Genomic DNA, 26,776 nt, shown 5'->3' on the forward strand with positions numbered 1-26,776 from the left:
CACAAGGAGACACACACACTCACACCAATCTCACCTCCATACAGACACACATATACACATGCAGCACCATGCCAAATGCCATCCACACACATACATACATACACACACACACACACACATACAACACCAAGACAACCACACACGCGGTTGACAAACGCACACACCATCCTACCAGATCTTACAGACACTCAGACACATCTATTCACACCACATATGTATGTATGCACGCACACACACACACACACAAAGACACATACACTCACCCCATTCTGACCCCAAAATCATTGATGCTTGAAGGAGAGACAAAAAAAGAAAAAGGGTAAATTCTTTTCAGTTCCACATTTCTCCTCCTAAAACGGACAGGTCAGTTTTAGCTTCACCACTATTATAATGTAAATCTTTTTGAACTCATAATATTCTGTACGTGTATACTGAACTTTTTTAATAATTCCTCCTGGAAATTATCTTGAGATGTATAATATATTTGTTGTAATCTTTTGTGCCCATTATTTCAATGAGCTTGTTAAACTTTTTTATATTCTCAACATACTCTTGTCACCAAAGAATGTATATTTATATGGATTATAGTACTCTGTATCAACCAATATTCTGTGCATGTTTGAATATACAGATACAATACTAATATCAATTCCTTCTGGAAACTATCTTAAGCATGTCCTTGAGAACGATTATTTATGTAGTAATCTTTTGTGCCCAATATTTTAAGGAACTTGTTGAACTTTTTTATGTCCTTAACATGTCCCTGTTACCAAAGACTATATATGTAATGTAGCAATTTGCAACAACCAATAATTAACGCAACCAAACTTCTACATGTTACTTTTGACAATCTTTTTCCAAAGAGTGAAACCGGTAAAGTAAATAAACATCTTTTAAATTGCATTTTCAAACCTTCTTTCGTAAATATATATATATATATATTGAACTCATCTCCCTATACCTCGACCGCATCCTGTCCCCCTTAGTCGCAGCCCTCCCATCCCACATACACGACACCAACCACGCCCTCCGTCTCTTCAATTCCTTTTCCTTCCCTTCCAGCCCCTCACACCTCCTCTTCACTTTAGATGTAAAATCCCTGTACACAGTGATTCCCCACAATGACGGTCCTCCTAGCCCTCCAACACTTCCTCGACCCGTCGTCCCGACCCCACCCCCAGCCCCACACCCCCACCCTCTCCGTTTGGCTGAGCTCGTCCTCACCCTCAATTGCTTCACGTTCGCCGGGGAAACGTACCAACAAAAAGTCCGGGGTCGCGATGGGAACTAGGATGGGCCCCAATTTCGCCAATCTCTTTCTTGGCTACATTGAGGCCCAAGTGTTCTCCCCCGTTCTCTGGGCCGACCCCCCAACTATACGGTCGCTATATCGACGACTGCGTAGGTGCCACCTCCCTTTACCGTGAACTTCTCTGCCAATTCATCTCTTTCCTTTCCAACTTTCACCCCTCTTCAATTCACCTCCACCATCTCCAACACCTCTGTCAACTTGCTTGACATCTCTCTCCGCATCGATCACCCCTCCAACTCTCTCACCACCACCGCCTTCTTTAAACCTACGGATTCCCACCTCTATCTCAACTTCTCTTCCTCCCACCCCTTCCACACCAAACGAGCCATCCCCTACTCCCAGTTCCTCCGCCTCCGACGTTTGTGCAGCCGCGACCAGGATTTCGAGACCCAATCTCAATACCTGGCCCGCATGTTCAGACTCCGAGGTTACCCACCCATACTCCTCTCTGATGCCCTCACCCCCGCGCCCGTCGCATCGACCGCACTACCGCCCTGTCTCCTTCCCCCCGCCCACCCCCCAACCGCACCCCCTTCCCCCTCCTTTTCCACCCCCCTCTACCCTACCCCTTCGTCGCAATATACTACGTGCCTTCCGTCGCCTCCAGCTTGATCCCACCACCCGCCCCATTTTCCCTAACCCACCCCTGTCCTCTTTCAAACGAGCCCGCAATCTGCGTGACCTCCTGGTCCACAGCACCCTCTCTCTCTCCTTCCCCCTCAGCCCCACACGGATCATTCCCTTGCTCTAGATCCCGCTGCAACACTTGCCCCTTCATCACCAACACCACCGCTGTCACCGGCTCCAACCAGCATACTGTACGCATTAGGCACTCTTTTACGTGCACCTCGTCTGGCCTTATTTACTGCATTAAATGCAACCTATGCGGGATGCTGTATGTAGGACAGACGGGACGCCGGTTGTCCGACCGTTTCACTGAACACTTGAGGGACGTTCGCCTACACTCTTTTTCTCCCGTCGCACGCCACTTCCGCTCGGCCGGCCATTCCCTAGATGACATCTCAGTGTTTTGTCTCGCCCCCCACAATGGTCGCCCACTTTCCAGGCTCCACTTGGAGCAACGCTACATCTTCACCCCACAAACTACCACCCCACACGGACTTAACACAGACCCCTCCTCTTGAGATCCCCTTTTTTTTTTCCCCGGATACACCACACCCACCCACCTACCTCCCACACGCCTGTTCACACACACACATACGTAGACCCATCTACGTACATACATTCACACATTTAATCACACACACTTATAGACATACATGCACACACTAACATACAAACCAACATGTACATACACACACACATACCTACATACACACACACATACATACTTACACACACACACACACAGACATACATACATACATACACACATACATACGCACATACATACACACACACTCACACACACACACCGCACGTACATACTTCACACACACACACATGCACACATACATGTAGGCACACACATACATACATACCCACACATGCACACCCTTACACTGAATGCACACACACATACACCTTTTTGCATCCAGGCAGCCCCCCCTCTTTTCTGCTTTCCGGTTTTGGCTGATGGATCCTCGGTTCCCGCGTAGCGGGGCGTTCGAGGGCCTTTGCGCTCGCGCGCCTTGGCGCGCGCTGGGGGCTTGGTCGGCCCCTTGGGCTTGCGTTGTACTGCTTGCGCGTTGTGTGCGTGAGCGCGCTTCGTGTGTGTGGGCTTGCTTCGGATGTGCGCGTGCGTATGTATGCATACATACCCACACACTCGCATGCATCCCTACCCACATACATACACGCACACCTACTCACACACACACATACACACACACACACACACATACCCGCACACACACACCAAACATACATACACACACATACCTACTCAGACATACACACACACAGACATACACCCATACACTCACACTCACTCACACGCCATACACACACACACATACACACGCACACGTACACATACACACACACACACACCTACATACATACATTACACTTGTACACCACACACTTACATTCATACACACACACACCTACACAGCCATACCCTCACTCAGACACACACACCTACCTACACACACACACAAACACACACAGACACACACCCATACATACATACATCTACACACACACGCCTACACACATACATACACACACACATAAACACACACACATACACATACACACACATACGCACACACACATATACTTATACACATGCACACACACACACATACATACATACACCCATACACATACACACACACATACCTACATACTCCTATACGCACATACATACACACAGACATACACACATACACACTCACACAAACATACACACACACATACTTACACACACACTCATGCATGACAAACACCCATACACTCACACTCACATACGCACACACCAACATAAACACGCACACGCACCTACACTCCCACACACATACACACGCACCTACATACACACACGCACGCATACACACGCACACACACGCATACACACATACATTACACACGTACACACACACCTACATACACATGCATACACACACACACACAACATGCACGGACACACCCAGACATACATACATACACCTATATACACACGCCCCACACCTACATACACACACATATACACACGCCCACACACTACATACCACACATACATACACACACATACACGGACACACCCATACATACTTACATACATACACCTATACACACACGCCTACACACTACATACACACACATGCATACACACCACACATGTACGCACATACACAACACATACGCACATACATATATACCCACACACATGCACACACACACACATACGCACATGCATGCATGCATGCACACGCGCACACCTACACGCATACACACACACACACGCACGTACACATACATACATACACACAACACATACATACACCTACACATACATGCATCCTACACACACATACATACACACTCACACATACATACACACACACACACTCACTCACACACATGCACATACACACACTTCCACACACCCACACGTACATACATACACACTCATACACATACACACACACACACACACACACACACACGGACATACATCTATGCACACACATATATACACACATACTCACATACATTTCATCGGACACACTGACACCCAGACATACACACAGACACACTCACACATCCACACACTCACACATCCACACACATACACACTTACGCGCATACTCGCAGGCGCGCGCACACACGCGCTTGCGCCGGTTCGCGCACGCATACGCGCCGCAAGCACCTCGCTCTTGGACCCGACGAGACCTCCCGCCCGTTCCTGGGACCGTCGCTTGTCGTTGGGTTTTCCCACGCCCGTCTCCGCGGGACCACTCTTCCATCTTCCCCTCAGCTGGAGTCCTTTTTCCTTAACCCCCCCCCCTTTTTTGTTACACACACGCGCACACATATACACACATTGCTTAAATATATACATTACTCTTACACACATTCAATCTACTCGCCATTAATACTACCACGACACTGGACACACACACACACTACTACTCAACACACGCTGGCACGCTACATACGCCCCCACCCCTTCCCCTCCCTCCCTTCCTCCTTCCTTCTTTTTCTTACTACTGACCAGTGTCTGCTATGCCTACCACAGTCTCGCCCTACCTCACACGCCTACACACAGACGCACACACTAACACATACATATATTTTTTGTTTTTTTATCTCGCCTCACACACACACATACACACACGCACACGCACACACTTACACATACACACACATCTGTTGCGTTACCAACCTTGTCTCCACTCTTTTGCCTTTAAAAACCTACTTTGCTCTTGTTATCGTAAACTTCCGCCTTTCACCATGTGTAACTCGTAAACACCAGTCGTTTTTTTTTCTCTATCCCTGTTGCCCGCTTTGGGATCTTTCTTTCCTCTCTCTTCCTTCTTTATGTTTCCGACGAAGAGCTCCGCTCGAAACGTCATACCCTCCTGCTTCCATTTCCTGAGCGCCTATTAATAATAATACTGTAATTGTTCCATTGTTGTTGTTTTTTGTTTTCCCGTTTGGATTAAAATTATATATATATATATATATTATAATATATATATATATATATATATATATATATATATATATATACATACATATATACATATATATTTAAACAAGTTTAACTTTTTCAAATAAGGACTAAATAATTTTATATACTTGTGTGTATGGAAAAGTATAAAAATACGTTTTCACATAATAAATGCTTCCATATTATAGTTTAGCTAAAAATATGTAATCATAGGGTAAGACTGACATATATAACACAAGTAAAAAAGCGGGAAGGGAAAAAAGAATCACATATTTCTTCGAGTCTTTTATATAAAAATAGCTTTTAGTGTATACAGTATTTTTGTGTGTTGCGGCTGAGAGGTTTTATAATACGAGAAAAGAAAACATTGTGTGTGTGTGTGTGTGAATAAATAGATGTATAGATAGATGGATATATATAGATGGAAAAAAGTGAGCTTCAAACAATCCGTAGAAAATATAAAAAGCAACTTCCAGGAACAATAATGCTTTATTGGTGCGAAAGGTAGTAGCGTTTTTCCAAATCGAAGTACGATAAGCTGAAAGAAAATTTATAAAGTTCATGGTTGGCAATCAAGATTGCCGGGTTTGCGAATAAAAATCCCAAAGTTAAGGAATGAAACAGATAAAATCCTGGCTACATATGTTTCATAGCGAGTGGAACCTCGGAAGTAGTAATTATCCAAGCGAAGTGTATACCGCAGGCTACACTTCAGCCCAAGGGTATCTTAAAATTTACTTTGTCGTTAGGAGGCCCATGTTAACACACGGAGGATTCGATCAGAAAGCACAGCTTGACTGGAAAATATAACTGTGAAGTGAAATTAGGTATATAAGAAAAAAAAAAGAAAATATACTAGGGAGTGGAAAATTTCACAAATAAAAAAATTTAAACGGGGTCATTTATATATATATATATATATATACATATATATATATATATATATATATATATATATATATGCTAATTTTCTCCTAAAGCCTCTACAGAAGCCCTGTAAGTGAACTTTGGTAAACTGAAATTGTGTGAAACAGTCTGTAAAACTAGTTTTGTATTTGGGTTGAGTGTCGGTTTAAGTCACCTGATCTAACACATTTCTTTCTGGTTCCTGAGTGCCTTTGGTGAACATCTATCCAGTGCCAGTTTCCCCGGCAGGTCGCCAGTCTGAAAGAACTTTCTATATTCATTCCACCAGTCTCAGAGTTTCTGAAAAAATGTCATGAGTGTCACGATTTATCCAGCCAAATCATAAAAATATAAAATGTAACTAGCTGACTAAGAAATTCATAAATGAAATAGGCAAGTTGAATAATATTTATACTTAATATAAATTATTGCAGGTGAAAGTCTTCAATTGATATATTGATTTTAGTATAGTAAAATTTATTTCAGGCGCAGGAGTGGCTGTGTGGTAAGTAGTTTGCTTGCCAACCACATGGTTCCGGGTTCAGTCCTACTGCGTAGCACCTTAGGCAAGTGTCTTCTACTATAGCCTCGGGCCGACTAAAGCCTTGTGAGTGGATTTGGTAGACGGAAACTGAAAGAAGCCCGTCGTATGTGTGTGCGTGTATGTGTGTTTGTGTATCTGTGATTGTCCCCTCAACATCGCTTGACAACCGATGCAGGTATGTTTACATCCTCGTCACTTAGCGGTTCGGCAAGAGACCGATAGAATAAGTACTAGGCTTACAAAGAATAAGTCCTGGGGTCGATTTTCTCGACTAAATGCGGTGCTCCAGCGTGGCCGCAGTCAAATGACTGAAACAAATAAAAGAATAAAAGAAAAGAATAAAGGAAATGTTGTGTCGAAATCTATCACCATTAATTAAGATCTAACGTAGAAGGTATTGATATGACACGTCACTCACTGAAAGCTGCGAGCAGCAGATATAATGAATATGGACAATCTGATATATAAAAGTATGGTTTAGTACGTATTGTAAATGAATTCAATGCAGTATTTTTAAAAAAAGCATTTGAAAGCTTCAAAACAAGTCATAATCGTTAACAGCAGATATTTTAAAGTGTGAAGGAAGTTATCTTCAAAATAGTGGAATACTCGATTGATTTTAATAACTGAAGTATTTTATGTGACCCTAACAAAATATACTTATTAAATCAAATAGAAGAGATAACTAAATGTCGTTTGTACTTCATTTCAGGATCTTCTCCAAAACTGAGAGACTATGGTCGGAAACTATGTGCTGAAGAATGGGCAAGGTTTACTGGCCGTTATGACTGCGCTGAAGCTATAGCTAAATTTACAAAAGCTAAACGGTTTGTCCTGAGAACCCGATTTCAAAATTCTCGGAACAAAAGCTGTAGTGAACCCGACCTATCTTGTCAAGCTACACCAGAAACCAATGATGGTCACAGTAAAAATGTAGACAGCAACTCCGAACACCGAACTAGACAAAGTTGGTTCCGCAAGAAGTTTAAGAAGCTATTACATATTCAGCATGATATGTTTTCTCGCCATATTGGTTCAGAAATGGAATTAGGTGGGAGTCCCTTTCAGATGATCGCCAGATGCGTGTCAACACCTCTAATTCCTGGTGCCATCTCGCCGTCCGACTCACCACCTTCTATGCGTAAAAATAATGGTTCCGAAGGCATCAAGATTCCTCGAGTGGAAGTAACAACTGCAGATACAAACGTTTCAAAACAGATAGCTGAAGATCCTTCCTAAATTTTGAAACCAAGATAAAAAAAATATTCAAGGGATCAAAGATAATGTCTATCTCAAAATATTTCCGAAAAATGCCAAATCAATCCTTATTAAAATATATATATATATATCTAAATGCACAGAGGTGTATATGATTATTTGGTTTATAAATGTTAACACAATCACACATGAATGAAAAGTGTTTCTTTTTCGTTTTTTGACGAATTATTATTCAAATCATTGTAATATGGTTCCAAAATGGTTCTCGAATATTAGAGAAAAATGATATTTTCATAATATTTCCATCTTTAATTCTATGTCTGTTGCTGGTAACAATAGATTCTGTTCACCCTCGTTCACTACAAATTGCCTTAAAAGAGAATTGATATTCACTAAATGGTAATTATTGTCTTGTTTGGAACATGTCAGTAAATTTGTCAAATTAAACATCTAAAGTTCAGAAGGTTTTTAAAGCTGGCATATTTTTCTTAAAATAATTACGATTATCTTCCAAAACAGATCTTCACTTTCACATATCTAGATTTCTAACACTAAATAAAATAAGTAGCTCGTTTTTTTTTGGTTTTTTTTTATTCTCATTAGTCACAAAATCTTAATAAATTTTGATTTCCTAATAAGTGTTGATACTTTTCTTTCCACTGAGTCTATTCAGCGATCCTCTAATGTTTCTAATACAAATATTTTACTTTGATAATGCATTTGAGAAAGATGCAGATGTTAATAGCCTTCATTTTCTTCCACATAAATCCTGTTTTTATAGCTACCAAAGAATGCAGCAAAAGACCATTTCATTAAATCCATTCTAAATACTAGTGGTCACATAGCAGCATTGTATGAAACAGACAAATATAAGGAAAAATTGATGAATCAAATTTTCTGTTTTTTTTACCAAAATTTACTTTACCATTTCGAGAAATTACTCCATGATTTACACTACAATTTTCATTAATACTGTTGTTGTCATCATCATCATCATCATCATCATCATCATCATCATCATCATCATCATCATCATCATCATCATCATTATTCATATCGTTATTAATGCGGCGAGCTGGCAGAATCGTTAGCACGCTTAGCGGACGAAATGCTTAGTGGTATTTCTTACGTTCTGAGTTCAAATTCCGCCGTGGTCGACTTTGCTTTCCATCCTTTCAGGGTCGATAAATTAAGTATCAGTGAAACACTACAGTCGATGTAATCGACTAGTCCGCTCCCCTGAAATTTCAGAACTTGTGCCTAAAGTAGAAAGGATTACTGTTATTATTATTATTATTATTATTATTATTATTATTATTATTATTATTATGTGAAAATTCACAGCTTATTTTGCTGGATATGATGGAAATTGTCAGCTATCCACAGCCAGCAGACTTAGTTAACACTTGTTTACTGGTCATGCTTCAAGAACCTTGCTAAGAATTATTGCAGTTCCAAGCAATGCTGATTTTTTTAGGTGTTCTCCCTTCACACTTGCACCAATCTTTTTCAGCCATGCTGGTAGTTGAGTGCTGATACTTCCAAGCACGCCAGTTACTATTAGTATCACGTCTACTCTCTTCATTGACCACAACCTTCGTATTTCCCACTTCAAATCATCATAATTGTATACTTTTTCTTCGTCTTTCACATTGGTCCTGTTGTAACCGGGGCATGCTATATCGATTAACATACAATGTCCGGTTTCCGATGTCTGGTCAGATGATCGCACTGGGCTTATAGATTTAATATTTTCCTATCCTTCCTTAATACCAGTTCCCATATGTTATGCATATCTGCACTAGGCCTGCCTCTTTTAGTTTCCGTATTTTCTAGTGTTCTCTGTCTCAGAGGTGGTCTCCGTTTTCCATACAGGATCAGCTATACCCTATTTATCAATATCTCCTCGTGCCACACCTTTGCGATGTTCCTCTACCCTTATTTTAAGGGGGCGGCACGTTTCGCCTTTGTATAACCTACCACAGCTACATGGGATGGAGTACACAAGTCTTTGGTCACATTCCCTTCTGTTGGTGATTTTACTCGAAGCAGATATTTGCGAAGTGTTGTATTACTCTTGATTATTACTGTTATTATTATTATTATTATTATTATTATTATTATTATTATTATTATTATTATCATCATCATCATCATCATCATCATCATCATCATCATCATCATCATCATCATTATTATAAAGGAGGTGAGCTGGCAGAATCATTAGCACGCTGGACAAAATGCTTTACGGCATTTCGCCCGGCACTACGTTCTGAGTTCAAATTCCGCCAAGGCCGACTTTGCTTTCATCCTTTCGGGGTCGATAAATTGAGTTGATTTTTTACTTCCCAGAAGGGAACAACACAGAAAAGGATATACAGAAAAGGTCGATAAATTAAGTATCAATGAAACACTAGGACCAATGTAATCGACTAGTCCCCTCCCCAAAATTTCAGGCCTTGGGCCTATTGTAGAAAGGATTAATATTATTATCATTATTATTATCAGTATGATAAAGACGGTTAGCTGGCAGAAACGTTAGCACGCCGGGCGAAATGCGTAGCCGTATTTCGTCTGCCGTTACGTTCTGAGTTCAAATTCCGCCGAGGTCCACTTTGCCTTTCATCCTTTCGGAGTCGATAAATTAAGTACCAGTTACGCATTGGGGTCGATGTAATCGACTTAATCCGTTTGTCTGTCCTTGTTTGTCCCCTCTGTGTTTAGCCCCTTGTGGGTAGTAAAGAAATAGGTATTTCGTCTGCCGCTACGTTCTGAGTTCAAATTCCACCGAGGTCGGCTTTGCCTTTCATCCTTTCGGGGTCGATAAATTAAGTACCAGTTACGCATTGGGGGTCGATATAATCGACTTAATCCGTTTGTCTGTTCTTGTTTGTCTTCTCTATGTTTAGCCCCTTGTGGGTAGTAAAGAAATAGGTATTTCGCCCGTCTCACCGATCTGAGTTCAAATTCCGCCGAGGTTGACTCTTCTTTCCATCATTTCAGGGTCGATAAAATAAGTACCAGTTGAACACTGGGGTAGATGTTATTGACTCATCCCCTCCCCCAAATGGCTGCCCCTGTGGAACAATTTGAAGCTATCATTATTATTATTACTATTACTATTACTATTATTATTATAATTATTATTATCATTATTATTATTATTATTATTATTATTTTATTATTATTATTATCATCATCATCATCATCATCATCATCATCATCATCATCATCATCATCATCATTATTATAAAGGAGGTGAGCTGGCAGAATCATTAGCACGCTGGACAAAATGCTTTACGGCATTTCGCCCGGCACTACGTTCTGAGTTCAAATTCCGCCAAGGCCGACTTTGCTTTCATCCTTTCGGGGTCGATAAATTGAGTTGATTTTTTACTTCCCAGAAGGGAACAACACAGAAAAGGATATACAGAAAAGGGTCGATAAATTAAGTATCAATGAAACACTAGGACCAATGTAATCGACTAGTCCCCTCCCCAAAATTTCAGGCCTTGGGCCTATTGTAGAAAGGATTAATATTATTATCATTATTATTATCAGTATGATAAAGACGGTTAGCTGGCAGAAACGTTAGCACGCCGGGCGAAATGCGTAGCCGTATTTCGTCTGCCGTTACGTTCTGAGTTCAAATTCCGCCGAGGTCCACTTTGCCTTTCATCCTTTCGGAGTCGATAAATTAAGTACCAGTTACGCATTGGGGTCGATGTAATCGACTTAATCCGTTGTCTGTCCTTGTTTGTCCCCTCTGTGTTTAGCCCCTTGTGGGTAGTAAAGAAATAGGTATTTCGTCTGCCGCTACGTTCTGAGTTCAAATTCCACCGAGGTCGGCTTTGCCTTTCATCCTTTCGGGGTCGATAAATTAAGTACCAGTTACGCATTGGGGGTCGATATAATCGACTTAATCCGTTTGTCTGTTCTTGTTTGTCTTCTCTATGTTTAGCCCCTTGTGGGTAGTAAAGAAATAGGTATTTCGCCCGTCTCACCGATCTGAGTTCAAATTCCGCCGAGGTTGACTCTTCTTTCCATCATTTCAGGGTCGATAAAATAGTACCAGTTGAACACTGGGGTAGATGTTATTGACTCATCCCCTCCCCCAAATGGCTGCCCCTGTGGAACAATTTGAAGCTATCATTATTATTATTACTATTACTATTACTATTATTATTATAATTATTATTATCATTATTATTATTATTATTATTATTATATTATTATTATTATTATTTATTATTATTATTATTATTATTATTATTATTACTATTATTATTACTATTGATTGGGTGTAGTATTAGCGACATGGTATCTAGTTATGGCTCTGTACATTCTGAGTTCAAATCCTACCGCAGCTAATTTTGCCTCTCATTATTTCCAGGTCGATAAAATAAAGTACTAGTCAAGTACTGCGATCAGTTTTAGTTAACAAAACTCACCCCTTCAAATGTACTTGTATTTATTTTAGAATAAAGATTGTCTAATATTTTAGTAACACATTTTCGATAAACAAAGTAATAGTGATGGATTCGAATAATTTAATATTGCAATTAACCATTTTCAAATAATGATCCGTCTGTTATGGGGTTTTTTCTTTCACAAGAACGGTAATCTAGTCCTAAAAATACCGCAATGAAGTTCAGTTAAAAACAGAAACCGTAAAACCAACTTCTTAGTGAACAGCATCTTTGTGAAAGCATAAAACGGAATTCATTTTCGATGATTTATAAATAGCTGTCGTTTTCATTTTAAATGTTTCAGTATTAACCTGCAGTTACGCTGGAAGTCACGCCTTGAAGAATTTTAGTCGAATCTATTCCAGTACTTATTCGTTTTTTAAAGCTTGGTATTAATTCTATCGTTTTTTTTTTTTTTTTTTTGGAGGGTTTTTTGCCCTACCGCAAAGTTACAGGGACATAAACACACCGAGACCGGTTGTCAAGCGTTGGTGAAGAGAACACACACATACACACGCACGCACACACACATACATACATACATACATACATACATACATACATACATACATACATACATACATACATACATACATATATACATACATACATATTAATAAAGAAAAGAAAATATGAACCTGATGGAATTACAGATCTTTATTAAACAGGATTACGATTGTCTCAATAGTTAGTAGAACCATTCTATGAATTTACACTTTTGTATATACATATGAAATTATGCAATGAAGGTGCCACCAGCTACCCCTTCGTATTACATCAGATTTGTATTATAAATTTAAACTGGTAAGAACTGATGGTTCCCAGTACCCTGGTAACTGAGTATTGAATGGATGTGCATTTTTTTTCTTTATAAGCCAACATGTAAATTGATGAAATTATTCCACTAACTATTGAAAGGATCGTAACCATTTAATTAAACTGCGCTATACCACCAGCGTTGTACCTTTCTTTACTGATATGCACTGCGGTGTGTTCACCAACTACTTAACTGTTAAATTTCCTTGGATTTTCACTCTGTATAGAACACCGTACAGATTAAATGTCTATGAAAGCTGAATTTAATCCATATACATTCTATTAACCAAGACTTCGCATAGAATGTTGAATGAGGTATCCTCCCAGATTTTCTAAGTTTCTACTTTCTATTGTTACATACATACATGCATTCATACATATACACATGCAATCAATCACATTATTGCCAAGTACGGGATAATATCTTTGCATAAGACATGATGAGATGGCCTGAAAGGAAGTACCAACAAAGTTGGGTATGTTGATATAGGTCTAAAGAATGTTAGTGGGACTTCAAAATAAAAGCAATCACCGAGTTAGAATTAACCAGCTAGATATTACGTAGGATCTCAAGAAAAAAATCTATGCTTTGTTGTGGAAATCAGCTGCCCTCTGGGAACTGTGTTCAGGGAAATACCGGATGGAGAGGAATGCTTATGGAACATTGATAAGATGTTTGAAAATGTAATACCATAGTTTCATTCCTGTTGTTATTGGAGCAATAGGATAAATACCAACCCAACTGTAACAAAGTATTGCTGATCTTGGCTGCTTGGAAATACAGTTCTTTAATTCATACGCTACAAACGATCACGATAACTGGAACAATAAAAATTTGCTTGACATTTTTATGATTTAAAGGGTGACGATTAAAACAAGATGATTTCCTTCACGATCTTGCTGCTACAAAATTAAGTCTGAGAGAAAGAATATATATATATATATATATATATATATATATATATATATATAAACGGCAGTTTGTCTGTGTGTGTTTCTGTGTGTCTGTTAGGTTGTACCCTCACCCTGACCACGGCTTTCAACCGATTCTGATGAAACTTGACACACACATAGCCCAATGTCATAATTCAAAACTAACGCAGCGAAAATTTTGAAAAGTTCCCCCAGTTCTGAAAAAAATCGATAAATTCGACATGGGGTCGAGAATCAGAAACACAAACCACAGACTGTCTAGGGGACGCAACTCGACCTTTTTAACTAAAAAAAAATTTACCATCATTTTTTTTCCATTTTTTGCCTATAACTCACTAAAAATGCTTTATAGTTATTTCCCTTACAAACCCGAGCAACGCCGGGCGATACTGCTAGTATATATATATATATACACGAAATACTTCCGTTATATTAACTACTCTCTTTACTCTTTGACTCTTTTACTTGTTTCAGTCATTTTCTGTGGCCATGCTGGAGCACCGCCTTTAGTCGAGCATATTGGCCCCAGGGCTTATTCTTTGTAAGACTAGTACTTATTCTATCGGTTTCTTTTGTTGAACCGCTAAGTTACGAGGACGTAAACACACCAGCATTGGTTGTCAATCGATGTTGGGGTGGACAAACACAGACACACAAACATACACAGACATACATATACATATATATATATAATATATATATATATATATATAATATATATATATATATATACGACGGACTTCTTTCAGTTTCCGTCTAACAAATCCACTCACAAGGGTTTGGTTGGCCCGAGGCTATAGTAGAAGACACTTGCCCATGTGGGACTGAACTCAGAAGCAAGCTACTTACCACACAGCCAATCCTACGCCTATATATATATATATATATATATATATATATATATATATATATATAGATGGAAAAAGGAAAATTCTGCAGCATTTATTGTTATTGATGGGGATGATCGTTTGCCAAATTTTATACTTACCAAGCGTTATATTTGGGATAGTTATTTTGAAAAACAAATACATAAACGTGAAATATAGTAAATATTACTTTAAAATATATTTTCCCGTGTGAAAAATTAATAAGATAGTTTTTGCTTTAGTTCTTTGGTGAAGGAATTTTATACAATAATCCATGAGTCGAGTCACTGACAATATTTTCTTAAATCAATTCAATGAGGAGCTCACTTGACACTTCCTCTCCAGAAAGAAATATATTTGCTAAATAAATGTCACATATTTTCTTAAATATTTTTAATACTCAGGATGTACAGAAAACCTGGACACTGTGAAGGTGGATCCTTTTTGTGTTGTGAAATACCGATAAATAGTAAAAGTGTTTCCGAGCAAAATTCATTACCCATCAGCATCAGCAATTTGTTCATAATTTTACTTATTGACCTTCGGCATGAAGTAAGCATGCCGAAATTATTTCGAAATATATTTATTATATATATATATAGTTTTAGTTTTTTAAGTTGCAATTATTACAGAGCCGCTAACATTAAAACATTCAGGATGACTAATAGACACTAGACTAAGTCATATGTGTGTGTATGTATATTTGTGTGTCTGTGTATGTTTGTATGTGTGTGCGAGTGTGCGTGCATGTGTGTGTGACATATAAAAAAGGCTTCTTATTAGCATTGGAAGATGACGACTAATTCTATATGATCAAATGATGTGTGTGTGGTGTGTGTGTATATACATATATATATAAACAAGAAACTGATGCTTATTCAATGACATCTATATTTTTATGTTCTTCCTTCATTGTTTAGAATATTGTAATTGATTAAATTTTGATTTGCATAAGCAATATACTTTCGAGAAACAATATCGCAACTTGTGTATTAGTTAACCACTGTAATCATACAGAACTAACGCGCAAAAATTGAGATGGTTAAAAGGATGGCTAATGGTAAAGATTAACTGAACATCGGCGAACGCTTAATTTTAATTTATGATTATATTCTTAACTTTATAGTTAATGCTTTTGTATTTGTGCTTTCTTATCTCATTTATTGCTTTCTTAGAAAACTTTTGTGATGAAACTGTTTTATTGTGTCCTAATTGCACATAATACTGTTTTAGATAAATATTCGTTAAGCTTCTGAACAAAAAAATTCCGTGTTAAACTTTTTTCTTCTTCAACATTCTCTTTATTACTTTGCTATTCCTTATCATCAGGTTGGATATTTTCTTTTGTTCTAAAACAGCCTAAATCCTCATTAAAGATTTGTTAACAACTTGATGACTCGAAGTGTTTTCATTTTTTCCTTTCCGAGGCTGAGCTTTTTAAAATACATTTCAAATCGGAAAAATGTATCTAGGCTTTCTCGTGTATTTTGGGAACAATTTATTTATGTATTTAAATGATTATGCTTTTGAATTTCTGTTATTAACACAGAAAATTGTATTTGGTTTTAAACTTTTTGTGTATAACTGTGTTAACGCGTCAAGACAGATTGAAAATATAATATAATAAACTGTCAATTGCTGCACAAATATGTATAAAACATTCTTTGTAAACTTTTATCGACAATCAGTTATATTAATAAAATTGAAAATTTGTTGATTTCCAAAACGCTTTGTATTTCATTAACTATACGAAAAGAAAAACGTTGATATATTAATGAATCATTCACGTAATGACTAAAGTACATCTTGACACATCATTTTCTTTGTAAAGAATAATGTAGATTAGTACACTTTTTGCATTTGTATTAGCAGTGAGTCTTAATGGGATGTTCTGTGATAATTTCCAATTTTCTATAAGTCCCTAAATAGATTGGTGTTATGATTAAACCAATATATCGACGTGTATGTAATACTGATCTTATGTAGTCATTAACAGCAACAAAACCCGTTCAGACAGAATGTCTGTTTTAACTATTCTAAGCTATGTTAAGCCTTTTTATGTAAGGATGTCTGTATTAAGTTGCAACCTTTTACTAGACTTAGTGAGATTATATATAACATTTTAGTTCTTCTTGATTACATTATCTATAATGGAAACTTTGTGAATTTAGACTCCGCATCAAATTTTAAAGAGAGGCTAAATATGTATCCGTATTTATTCATAATTTATGTTGTGTTGGTTTTCTTGTAATTAGTGTTTGACAGTCAACCTTGCCCTAATATGCAAATGAGTTGTACCTGATGCAATTGTATTACAATTTTAATAATTGGTTTTGAACTACTTCATGCGAAATCTTGAGAGTTTATTGATTACAAATCAATAATAACGAAACTCTGCCCTGGTTTCCCATTGACACTTAATGTAATGAATAGGACTTTTTAATATTATTTTACTCCCTTAATTCCATAGAATGTTATCAACATTAAAATGACAATATCTCTCCAGCAAAAAACAAAGAAAAAACAAATAGCAAACCAATCATGCATATAGATAGTACTGAGAAAACTGTTATCAATAAAACTAATATGAGAAAAAAAATAAATAGCATCGAAATTGTCCAATATTTTCCTAGTTGATCATCAATCGTGTTACAATTCACTATAATTGAAGATTTATAAAATTCACTTCACCTGCCGTGAAGAAAATATAAATAATGGTATGAACAGAAACTAAAAAAAATGCTGATTAATACCCGGATCAAGCGTTACTAATTTAGTTGTATTCTTCTCAATATTATGAAATCTTGATACTTGATGTCAGAAATTCTTGAAGGTTTTAAGATAAGAATACTTGTTTTCTTCACTGAACAGTAAGACAATTTAGAAAAATTGATCAGGTAAATTTCACAGGAGGTAAAGATATTTAAATTAATGGAATTTATTTAGATAACCAACCCAAAGATAATTCGGGAATCTTCAGTGATATTACGATTTCCCATTTTCATACTCAAATCAACAGTTTAAAAAAGTAACATGAGGAGCCGAATAAATCGGTCAATATCAAAAATACTTTTGTAGCTATCAAAACTGATAAGTTTTAATAGTATATTCAAACCATATTCTAAAAAGACCAGTGTTGAAGCTATTCAATAATTTAATTGCTATGATTAGTTCTCCATTGTATGGTCTCCTTCAAACTCTTGATCTGATAATATAAGCTCTGTTTTCTTTTTACCAGTTCAGTTTAAACTTGAGTAAATCGATCAAAAGAACGAACAAGATATTGAAGCATCAATTACAATGAACTGCACACTTTATGAGATAGTAGACTATTAAACAAATATCTTTTAGTAATTAATTTTGTGAAGTAGAGTGGTCTTCTAGAAAACTTGGATGCTATTATTGTAAGGTAACTATGAACTGAACAAAATGTGCTGTATCAAAAAATTCATATGCGTGGAGGCACTTATTGAAGAACTGTGCTAACTAGAAACAGCATAAAACAATTCAAAAAGATTCCCTTTTCTCTTCTGACAAAAATTTCATTACAAAAATAAGATAAAGCCATTTTTCTTTGGAAGTGCAAAAGCAAATTCTACTCAAGTTGTTAATTTTCTGAAAATTTCAATGGTAATAGTAGTTGCTTTTTGCAACTTTTTCCGTAAAGTATTTGTGAATGCTTTTACGGATAATTCATTAAGCATCCATTATAGCTGAAGTGATTGTCTAAATCGAAAATAGTGGGTAGTTATGTTTATATATGGTTCTTGGAGTTCGTCATAAAGTACATTGATTTGACATTATTAGATTACAATATTACTTTGAATATGCAAGTGAAAATATTAGAAATAAAAATATATGAATAGCTGGAAAAGTAATAAAAATGAATTTAGAGTATATTTTATCTCATTTATCTCTCTCTATATATATATATATATCGTCACTGTCACCGTGACCGACCAGGCTATCAGATGTTGCTACACATTGCTGGTCACAATGCGCTTCGCATTGTTTTAGCCTTCAAATAACGCCACCCCGCTGGCTAAGCGAGCAGGCCAACAGAAGAAAGAGTGAAAGTTGTGGCGAAAGAGTACAGCAGAGATCGCCACCACCCTCTGCCGGAGCCTCTTGGAGCTTTAGGTGTTTTCGATCAATAAGCACTCACAACGCCCAGTCTGGGAAATGAAACCCCGAGTCCGCTACCCACTGGGCCATTGCGGCTTCACACACACACACACATATATATATATATATATATATATATATATATATATATATCATCATCATCATCATTTAACGTTCGGTTTGACTGAAAATTGGTAAGCCGGAGGGCTGCACCAAGTTCCAATCTCATTTGACAAAGTTTCTATGGTTGGATGCCCTTCCTAACGCCAACCACTCCGAGACTGTAGTGGCTGCTTTTTTATATGCCTCTCGCATGTGTGGTATTGACCTGACACTGGCATCGGCCACGACTACAGTCTCACTCAGCTTGACAGGTGTACACAAGCACAGTATATCGCCAAAAATCTTGATGGCCTGTCACCGCTTCCATGAGGCCCAATACTTGAACGGTGTTTTTTACATGCCATCGATACGGGTGCGAGTGAGACGGCACTGGCATCGGCTACGACATATATATATATATATATATGTAGATATATATATATATATATATATATATATATAATATATATATATATATACATACATACATAGGTATATGCAGACATACATACAGTATACATATACACATGCATATAATGCCCCACACAAATTGGGAATGGTATCGCCAGCTACCAAATGACAATAAGCCGATCCTTAAATTTGAATTGGTTTTAATAAATTCTCTACGTTCGTTAGGGTTGTTGTTCTGGCAGAAACGTTAGCACGCCAGGCGAAATGCATACCCGTATTTCGCCTGCCGTTACGTTCTGAGTTCAAATTCCGCCGAGGTCGACTATGCCTTTCATCCTTTCGGGGTCGATAAATAAAGTACCAGTTTCGCACTGGGGTCGATGTAATCGACTTAATCCCTTTGTCTGTCCTTGTTTGTCCCCTCTATGTTTAGCCCCTTGTGGGAAATAAAGAAACAAATACTTGTAACTACTGATATATGAAAAAGGTCAGTCCAGGCATGAGGACCTCATCTATCCAGGAATACGTAGGACTACATTATCCAAAGTGTCTTTCTCTATTTTTTTCTTATATAAATATGGGTTGCTATGTTCAAACTCAAATCAGTTATTGGAAATATAAACACATACTAAGAACACCAAGAAAAAAGATTGCTAAAAGACATTTTTCCTTTACAGTATTACGCTGCAAATTGTTAATCATAACAGTTCGTTTTATTAATTAAATAAGCTTTATTTACGGGTAAATGACACTGGTCTTTCAGCAATTTTACATTTTTAAAGTTGAATAGCATTTGCTCATTCGGGTGTACTGATTCCGAATATAGAATCAGTTTTATACGACACGTTAGTTTTAGTTGCTAAACACTATAAGCCAGAAATTACCTTTTTTTTGGCGTTTTAGGAAAATTACTGATATTATATATGCTTTATTTCAAACCATTCTATTTATTTTAATTAAAGCAGCATCCACAGCACTTTTTTCTTATGAAAGTGGAGTTAATTTCTTACGAATCCTAAACGCCACAGCCACCTAATTACTATATTACAATGGAAGAATCAGAGAAGCAAACTCAAGGCAATATGCTAATAATTGTTTATAATTTAAGCACAAAGTCCAAGATTTTGGTGGAGGAAGAGGTAGTTCACATCACCAAGCTTGGTACTTGTCTGATATTTTATTTTATGACCCCAATAAGAGGAAAGGCAAAGTAGGGCTTAGCAGAGTTCGAACTTAGGACGTAAAGAACCAAGGTATTTCCCAACGCTCTCATGAGTCAGCTTAGCCATCCCTCAAATAATTCTTCCTACCAGGAGTAAACGATCCAAAATTTTTAAGGAGGAGTTTAGTCTATTAAATCGACCCTAATTATTCACAGATGTTTTATTATATCAGCTGTAGAGGGATGAAGATTAAAGTTGGCCTAGGCAGAATTTGAACTCAGAACGTAAATAGCTGGAAGAAATACCGCAAGGAATTTTGCCCAACAGTTTAACTAGTCTCCTAGTCCACCACCATAAAATAGGGTTAAAACGCTTCAGATAATAACTACAGCACTATAGTTTGTTGTATATACACTACAGTGTAAGAAGATGCTTCTGTATCAGTTTCTTTAGGAAAAAGAGTAAGTATTTAACATATGTTCTAAAGATAAAGAAAATATAAACTGACAATTGTTATTAACTGAGAAAGATTGTATAGTAGATAAATTCTTTCATGTAACAAAAAAAAAACCTATAAAATTTGAAATCCTAAGACAGTAAGACAATAGTTTGAAATGTATCTTCTGTAGGCAATTTTCCTATTTTTATATACTGAAAAGCAAATATACTTCTCATGAAGAATAGTATGTAAACTTTGAAAAGTGATGAGAATGGAAAACAGTATAAAATATGTTTCTGTTTTAGAGAGTTTTTTCAGATTAGTTTGTATGTAGTATTAACATACTAAGCTGCAGGTTTGTGCTTCCTTTTTATTTCAACATTAATTGCTTTTATCTCCAGGTGCTGAGACTCAACGAAAACTAAATTTTATACTGTATTTCTAGGTTCTTTGTAATCACTAAGTCAAACTTCCAATTTATTTAGATAGGTACTCATGAGTGTAGAGAGTTTTCGCTTGACATAGATATCTTCAGTTATATTTGTGCATCCCTTACAACAGCAACACAGGGGCAACTTGGTTACAGATTTTGTTAGATGTACATAGTCAAATGTTTTAGAGTGGGATAAGGCGATCAAAAACGAATGGGTTCTTCACTCTACAAAACTTGCATTGTAAATCTCAGGAAATGACCAACTGTAAAGGAAAGAGAATAAGTATTGGTATAACAATGGTCTAGAGATAGTCCTCTTCACAGCATCAAAATCAAAGCGAAAAGAGAATACTCAAACTTGCTCTCAATCATAAGACCTGTACATCATTGTGCCAAAGTCCCTGTTTCTGTATTTGGTAAGTCAGTTTTCATTGATAGAACTGAGTACTGTACACCATAGGGGAAGCAGTGAAGATGAAACTTAAATACAGCCTGCTAATACAAGGGTGCATCAGCACATCAGAAAGTCTCAGTTAAATAATTTATTGCATGATTTAGATCAATGGTTCCCAAATTTTCTCAGGCTGCCACCTCCTTGGCACTCATGCCACATACCTAGTCCCTCCCTCACCGCCACCACCACAAACATAGACCACTTTCTGCACCTAATTCAAAGCAACTGTATTTCACAAATAAAACCTAACCTAATTAACCTGTTATTTTGTTGTTTTGAAATTAACAGAACTGGTTACTATATTCACTGACCATGAATTGAACATCAAGTATAATGAGGTATCAAGTATGGAAAGGTAATGTTACAATGATAATGAAGCCAGAACATTAATTTGAATGATTAAATCCGACTTTGTGGACTCAGTAGTGATATATTCTGCATGTATAAACTAAAGCTAGAAAGAAATGCAAAATTTTATATAAAGCACACTATTAACATTACCATTATTTTGTGACTTACTGGAACAAAAAGACTTTATTATATCGCCAATCTATAACCAGTTTTTTTTCATATTACATATATTTGGATATGATTATTGGTTTCTTACAGAGCAACACTGCCAAACATTTCTCAAGGAGGTATATAATCAATTCAGTCAACCACTCTCACCAACTAGTAGTTGTCTTGTTTCTATTTTACCAATTCGTGTGGTAAGTTAAAAATTGACCTTGCAAGAATTTCATTTTGTTCTTTGCTCAAGCAATTCTGCCAATCTGCTGCCTGCCCAACCATTGGATGTATTTATTATTTTCTTATATTGGTACAATACCAGAAATTGAGAGAAGGGAGCAGCCAATTATACTAATTCCAGTACTAGCTTGCTATTTATTTTATTGACTCAAGAAGGGTAAAAAATAAAGTCATTGACATGATTTGAATTCAGAACATAAGGGGCCAAAATTAAATACCACAAGGCACTTTGTCCATCACTTACTGATTTTAACAATCCACCACTCTATGGTTGGACGTAATTATTGAATGCACCCACTTTATAATGAGAATCTTCAAATAATTCAAACAATCTAAAATTGCATATTAAAACAAAATTTTCAAAAGAACAAAAAAAGTAGAAAAATTTCATAGCAAGACAAATGTTTAATCAGAGAAATTTAAGACTTCATCATCAACAACATCAACAACAAAAACAACAACAATAACAATAAAAATTCCTTCTTTTTTTCTTTTCTTTTCTCTTCTTTTCTGTATCATTTACAGTTTCTTTCATCCAGAAACAAATATTGAAAAATCAATAAAACTTTCAGTTGCATTAATTCTAAGCATTGGTTTATAAATTATCTATTATCTTCTGGGATAAACAAACACTAAAATATACTTTCAGCTAAAAACATCACACAGAAAGTTTCCACAATTTTAGCTTGAGAGTTAATTACATTCTAACTGTAAATGAAACAATAAAAATCCATAAAATGTAAGATTATAAATGAATAATTAAAGCACATTTGGATATAATCCTATATAGAAATATGACTTTTGAGGAGGAAAAGGGAACAATTTTTTTTATTATATTGTGTGTTTAATCTGATAATCTTGGCAATGAAACCAATAAATATTGCAGTATTCATCACCAATAATAATCAGTATTATCAGTTACAATGGAAGATATCTGAAAAAGAAGAAAAACAAAACTTAGTTATTCTGTTGAAAAAAGTGATCGATTTGAAAGTAAGTTACATGAAATATTAAAAACAAAAAAAGGCACATTTTTACACATTTATATTTATGACAGAATTTAAGCTTTTTTTTTTACTAGGTACATATATTTGTAATAAAAAATGGATATTGTAATTGGAAGTCATTATAAAAATATTAAACCATAGTAGAATGTGTGCTAAAAGTTATGAAGGTTTAGATATAAAATATTTTTAAAGTAGCTTTGTATGCATATAACGAAATATTTTGTATGAAAGTAGATAGACAACTGACAACAATGATATATTTATCAAATCACTTAAATAAACATTGCTTAATGGTTTGTATTATATAATACCAAGCATCTTCATATCACATATAAGATAGCTATCCATCCCATGAGGCAAAATTTGAAATTCATTTACTAAAGCAAAATAAATACTCGCAAGTTATAGAATTACAGTTGTTACAGGAAAAAAACAGTTTCATTAGATAAAGTTTAGCTGAAGGTAAAGTCACAAAGCCTAATAAGGTCTGATAAGCAATGAAAAACAGGCATTGAATAATGGTGATGATGATGATGATGATGATGATGATGATGATGATGATGATGATGACGACGACAACGATGATGATGATGATGATGATGGTGGTGGTGGTGATGATGATGGTGGTGGTGATGATGGTGGTGGTGGTGGTGGTGGTGGTGGTGGTTGTGGTGGTGGTGGTGGTGGTGGTGGTGGTAGTGGATTATAACTGTCATTGGGAGACACCATAGGGAAACCAAAAGACAGTGAATGCAAGTATTTGGATATTTTAGAACTAGGCAGTATTTTGCATACAGAAATGAAAGAAAAGGTTAGAGAGACATAGTTAGAAGAAGTGAAAATAATTTTAAAATCCAACCAGATTGCAAGAAATCTAATCACAGCAATGAATATCTGCATAGTTGCAGTGGTTTGATATATTGCAGCCATTGAAGAAATATCTAAGCTGGATAGAAAGACAAAAAAGTTACTGACACTGTACAGAGCTTTACACCCTAGGCAAATATAAATAGATTGTATAGGAAGAGAAGGAATGGTGGTAGAGGTCTCATCAGTGTGGATTACTTTATAAGGAGTGAAAGGAGAATGCTAGCAGAATATTTGGTAAACAATGACAGAGGGTTGTTGCTATAAGCAATAGAATATATGGAAATAAATGCTGATGAAATGTTTGGTAAGGAAGAGTTTAAGCAAAGATTTGAAGGGAAGAGAAAAAGAGTTCAGGAAATGAAAATGCATGGTCAATTTGAAAGAAAAAGACTGGATTTCAAGGACAAAACAACATCACTGATATGGCTTATGCAAAGTGATTTGAAGCATATCAATGAAAGCCTTATGATTGTAGCACAAGGGTAAGCATAACATCTACAAAACTTCAAACACCCAAAAATACAGACTCAGTGAAAAGAATGTGGAAAATATAACCCGCTTGGTAAGTGTATGTGAGAGCTTAGCACATAAAGAATACAAGCAACACCATGGTGAAGTCTGTTTGTATCTTCATTGGCTTTTATGCAGTAATTACCAATACAAAGTAACAAAGAATTGATATGAACAATGTGTAACAAAGAATTGGTATGAGTATGTGTCTAGTAAAGTAATGCAGGAGGATGGAAAAGCAACAATATTCTGGGATTATGAATTCTGGCTGATAGAGTAATTGAGCATCACCATTCAGACATGGTTGTATTGAACAAAAAAGCAAATAGTCTCAAATCATTGATGTAGCCATATGAGGTGAATATTGTGAATAAAGAGGTTGAAAACATCACCAAGTACTCTGAACTGAAAGTAGAGATGACAAAACTATTTGGAATGCAAGAAGGTAATGTAAAAGTGATACTAGTTGTGATCAGGGTATTAGTATTAATCTCATTGAAACTTCAGGACTATTATTATTGAGTGAGAGAGCAATGCGTCCCATCAAAGTGACACTGGCATAAAATGTATGAAGCCCAGCATACCCAGCATCACTACCCATCTGATAAGGGTACACCAGGCACATGCATCACAACCATATGTGTGCGACATGGTGATCTCATATCAAAATAAACAGCACATGACCTTGCAGGTGGGGCCCAGTTAGAATTTTCTTCAGGTTGAGTAACCCATCCCACTCAAAAGGTGCCTGAATAAGGGTTGTTTAAGGACGTTGAATGAAACACCAATGTTTCCAAAGCTAAATTATCCAAACTCCAAAGAATTCCTCTCAATGCATGGCTATGATGCTCCCCTACTACTTCTGCTCATGATCAGGGATGCACATATCGTCAGCCACTGCTGGTTAAGGTCAAACAACGGTCAAGCAAATTTGTGGTATTGAGCAGAATATTTGCTGTTATTATTATTATTATTATTATTATTATTATTATTATTATTATCATCATCATCATCATCATACACAGTGCTTAGATGCATTAAAATTCAACAGAAAAGAGTAAAAGCAAGGACAATATGTCAAGTAAAAGAAGAAAGCAATGTTTCCCAAAATTATGTGCAGAGTACATGGAATAAGACACAAAAAGACAGAAAACTGAACAGAAACAGCCATAGAAAAAAGAGTGCATATATACACCAGGAGCTGCATTGGCAAATTTTGGGAAACATGGAATTTTCTAAGGATGCAGTATCCTAACAGCTAACAACAAATACAGGTAGCTTATTTCATGCTTTGAAAATTCTAGCCA

General features: G+C 36.5%; 2 protein-coding genes across 2 annotated transcripts in view; one reads left to right on the plus strand and one right to left on the minus strand.

The window, feature by feature from the left end:
- Positions 1–8,923, plus strand: part of LOC115217241 — a 145,894-nt gene extending 136,971 nt beyond the window's left edge. The window contains exon 5 of the mRNA XM_029786886.2: positions 7,616–8,923. Within this exon, the coding sequence (XP_029642746.1) occupies positions 7,616–8,142 (527 nt within the window). The 3' untranslated portion in view covers positions 8,143–8,923. The remainder of the gene's footprint in view (positions 1–7,615) is intronic.
- A 14,544-nt stretch (positions 8,924–23,467) lies between these two features.
- Positions 23,468–26,776, minus strand: part of LOC115210729 (titin) — a 678,167-nt gene continuing 674,858 nt past the window's right edge. Inside the window, exon 333 of the mRNA XM_036506041.1 lies at positions 23,468–24,016. The gene's annotated coding sequence lies outside the window, so the exon portion shown is untranslated. The remainder of the gene's footprint in view (positions 24,017–26,776) is intronic.

The sequence above is a fragment of the Octopus sinensis genome, linkage group LG1 (genome assembly GCF_006345805.1).
Source record: "Octopus sinensis linkage group LG1, ASM634580v1, whole genome shotgun sequence".
Classification (NCBI taxonomy): Eukaryota; Metazoa; Mollusca; class Cephalopoda; order Octopoda; family Octopodidae; genus Octopus; species Octopus sinensis.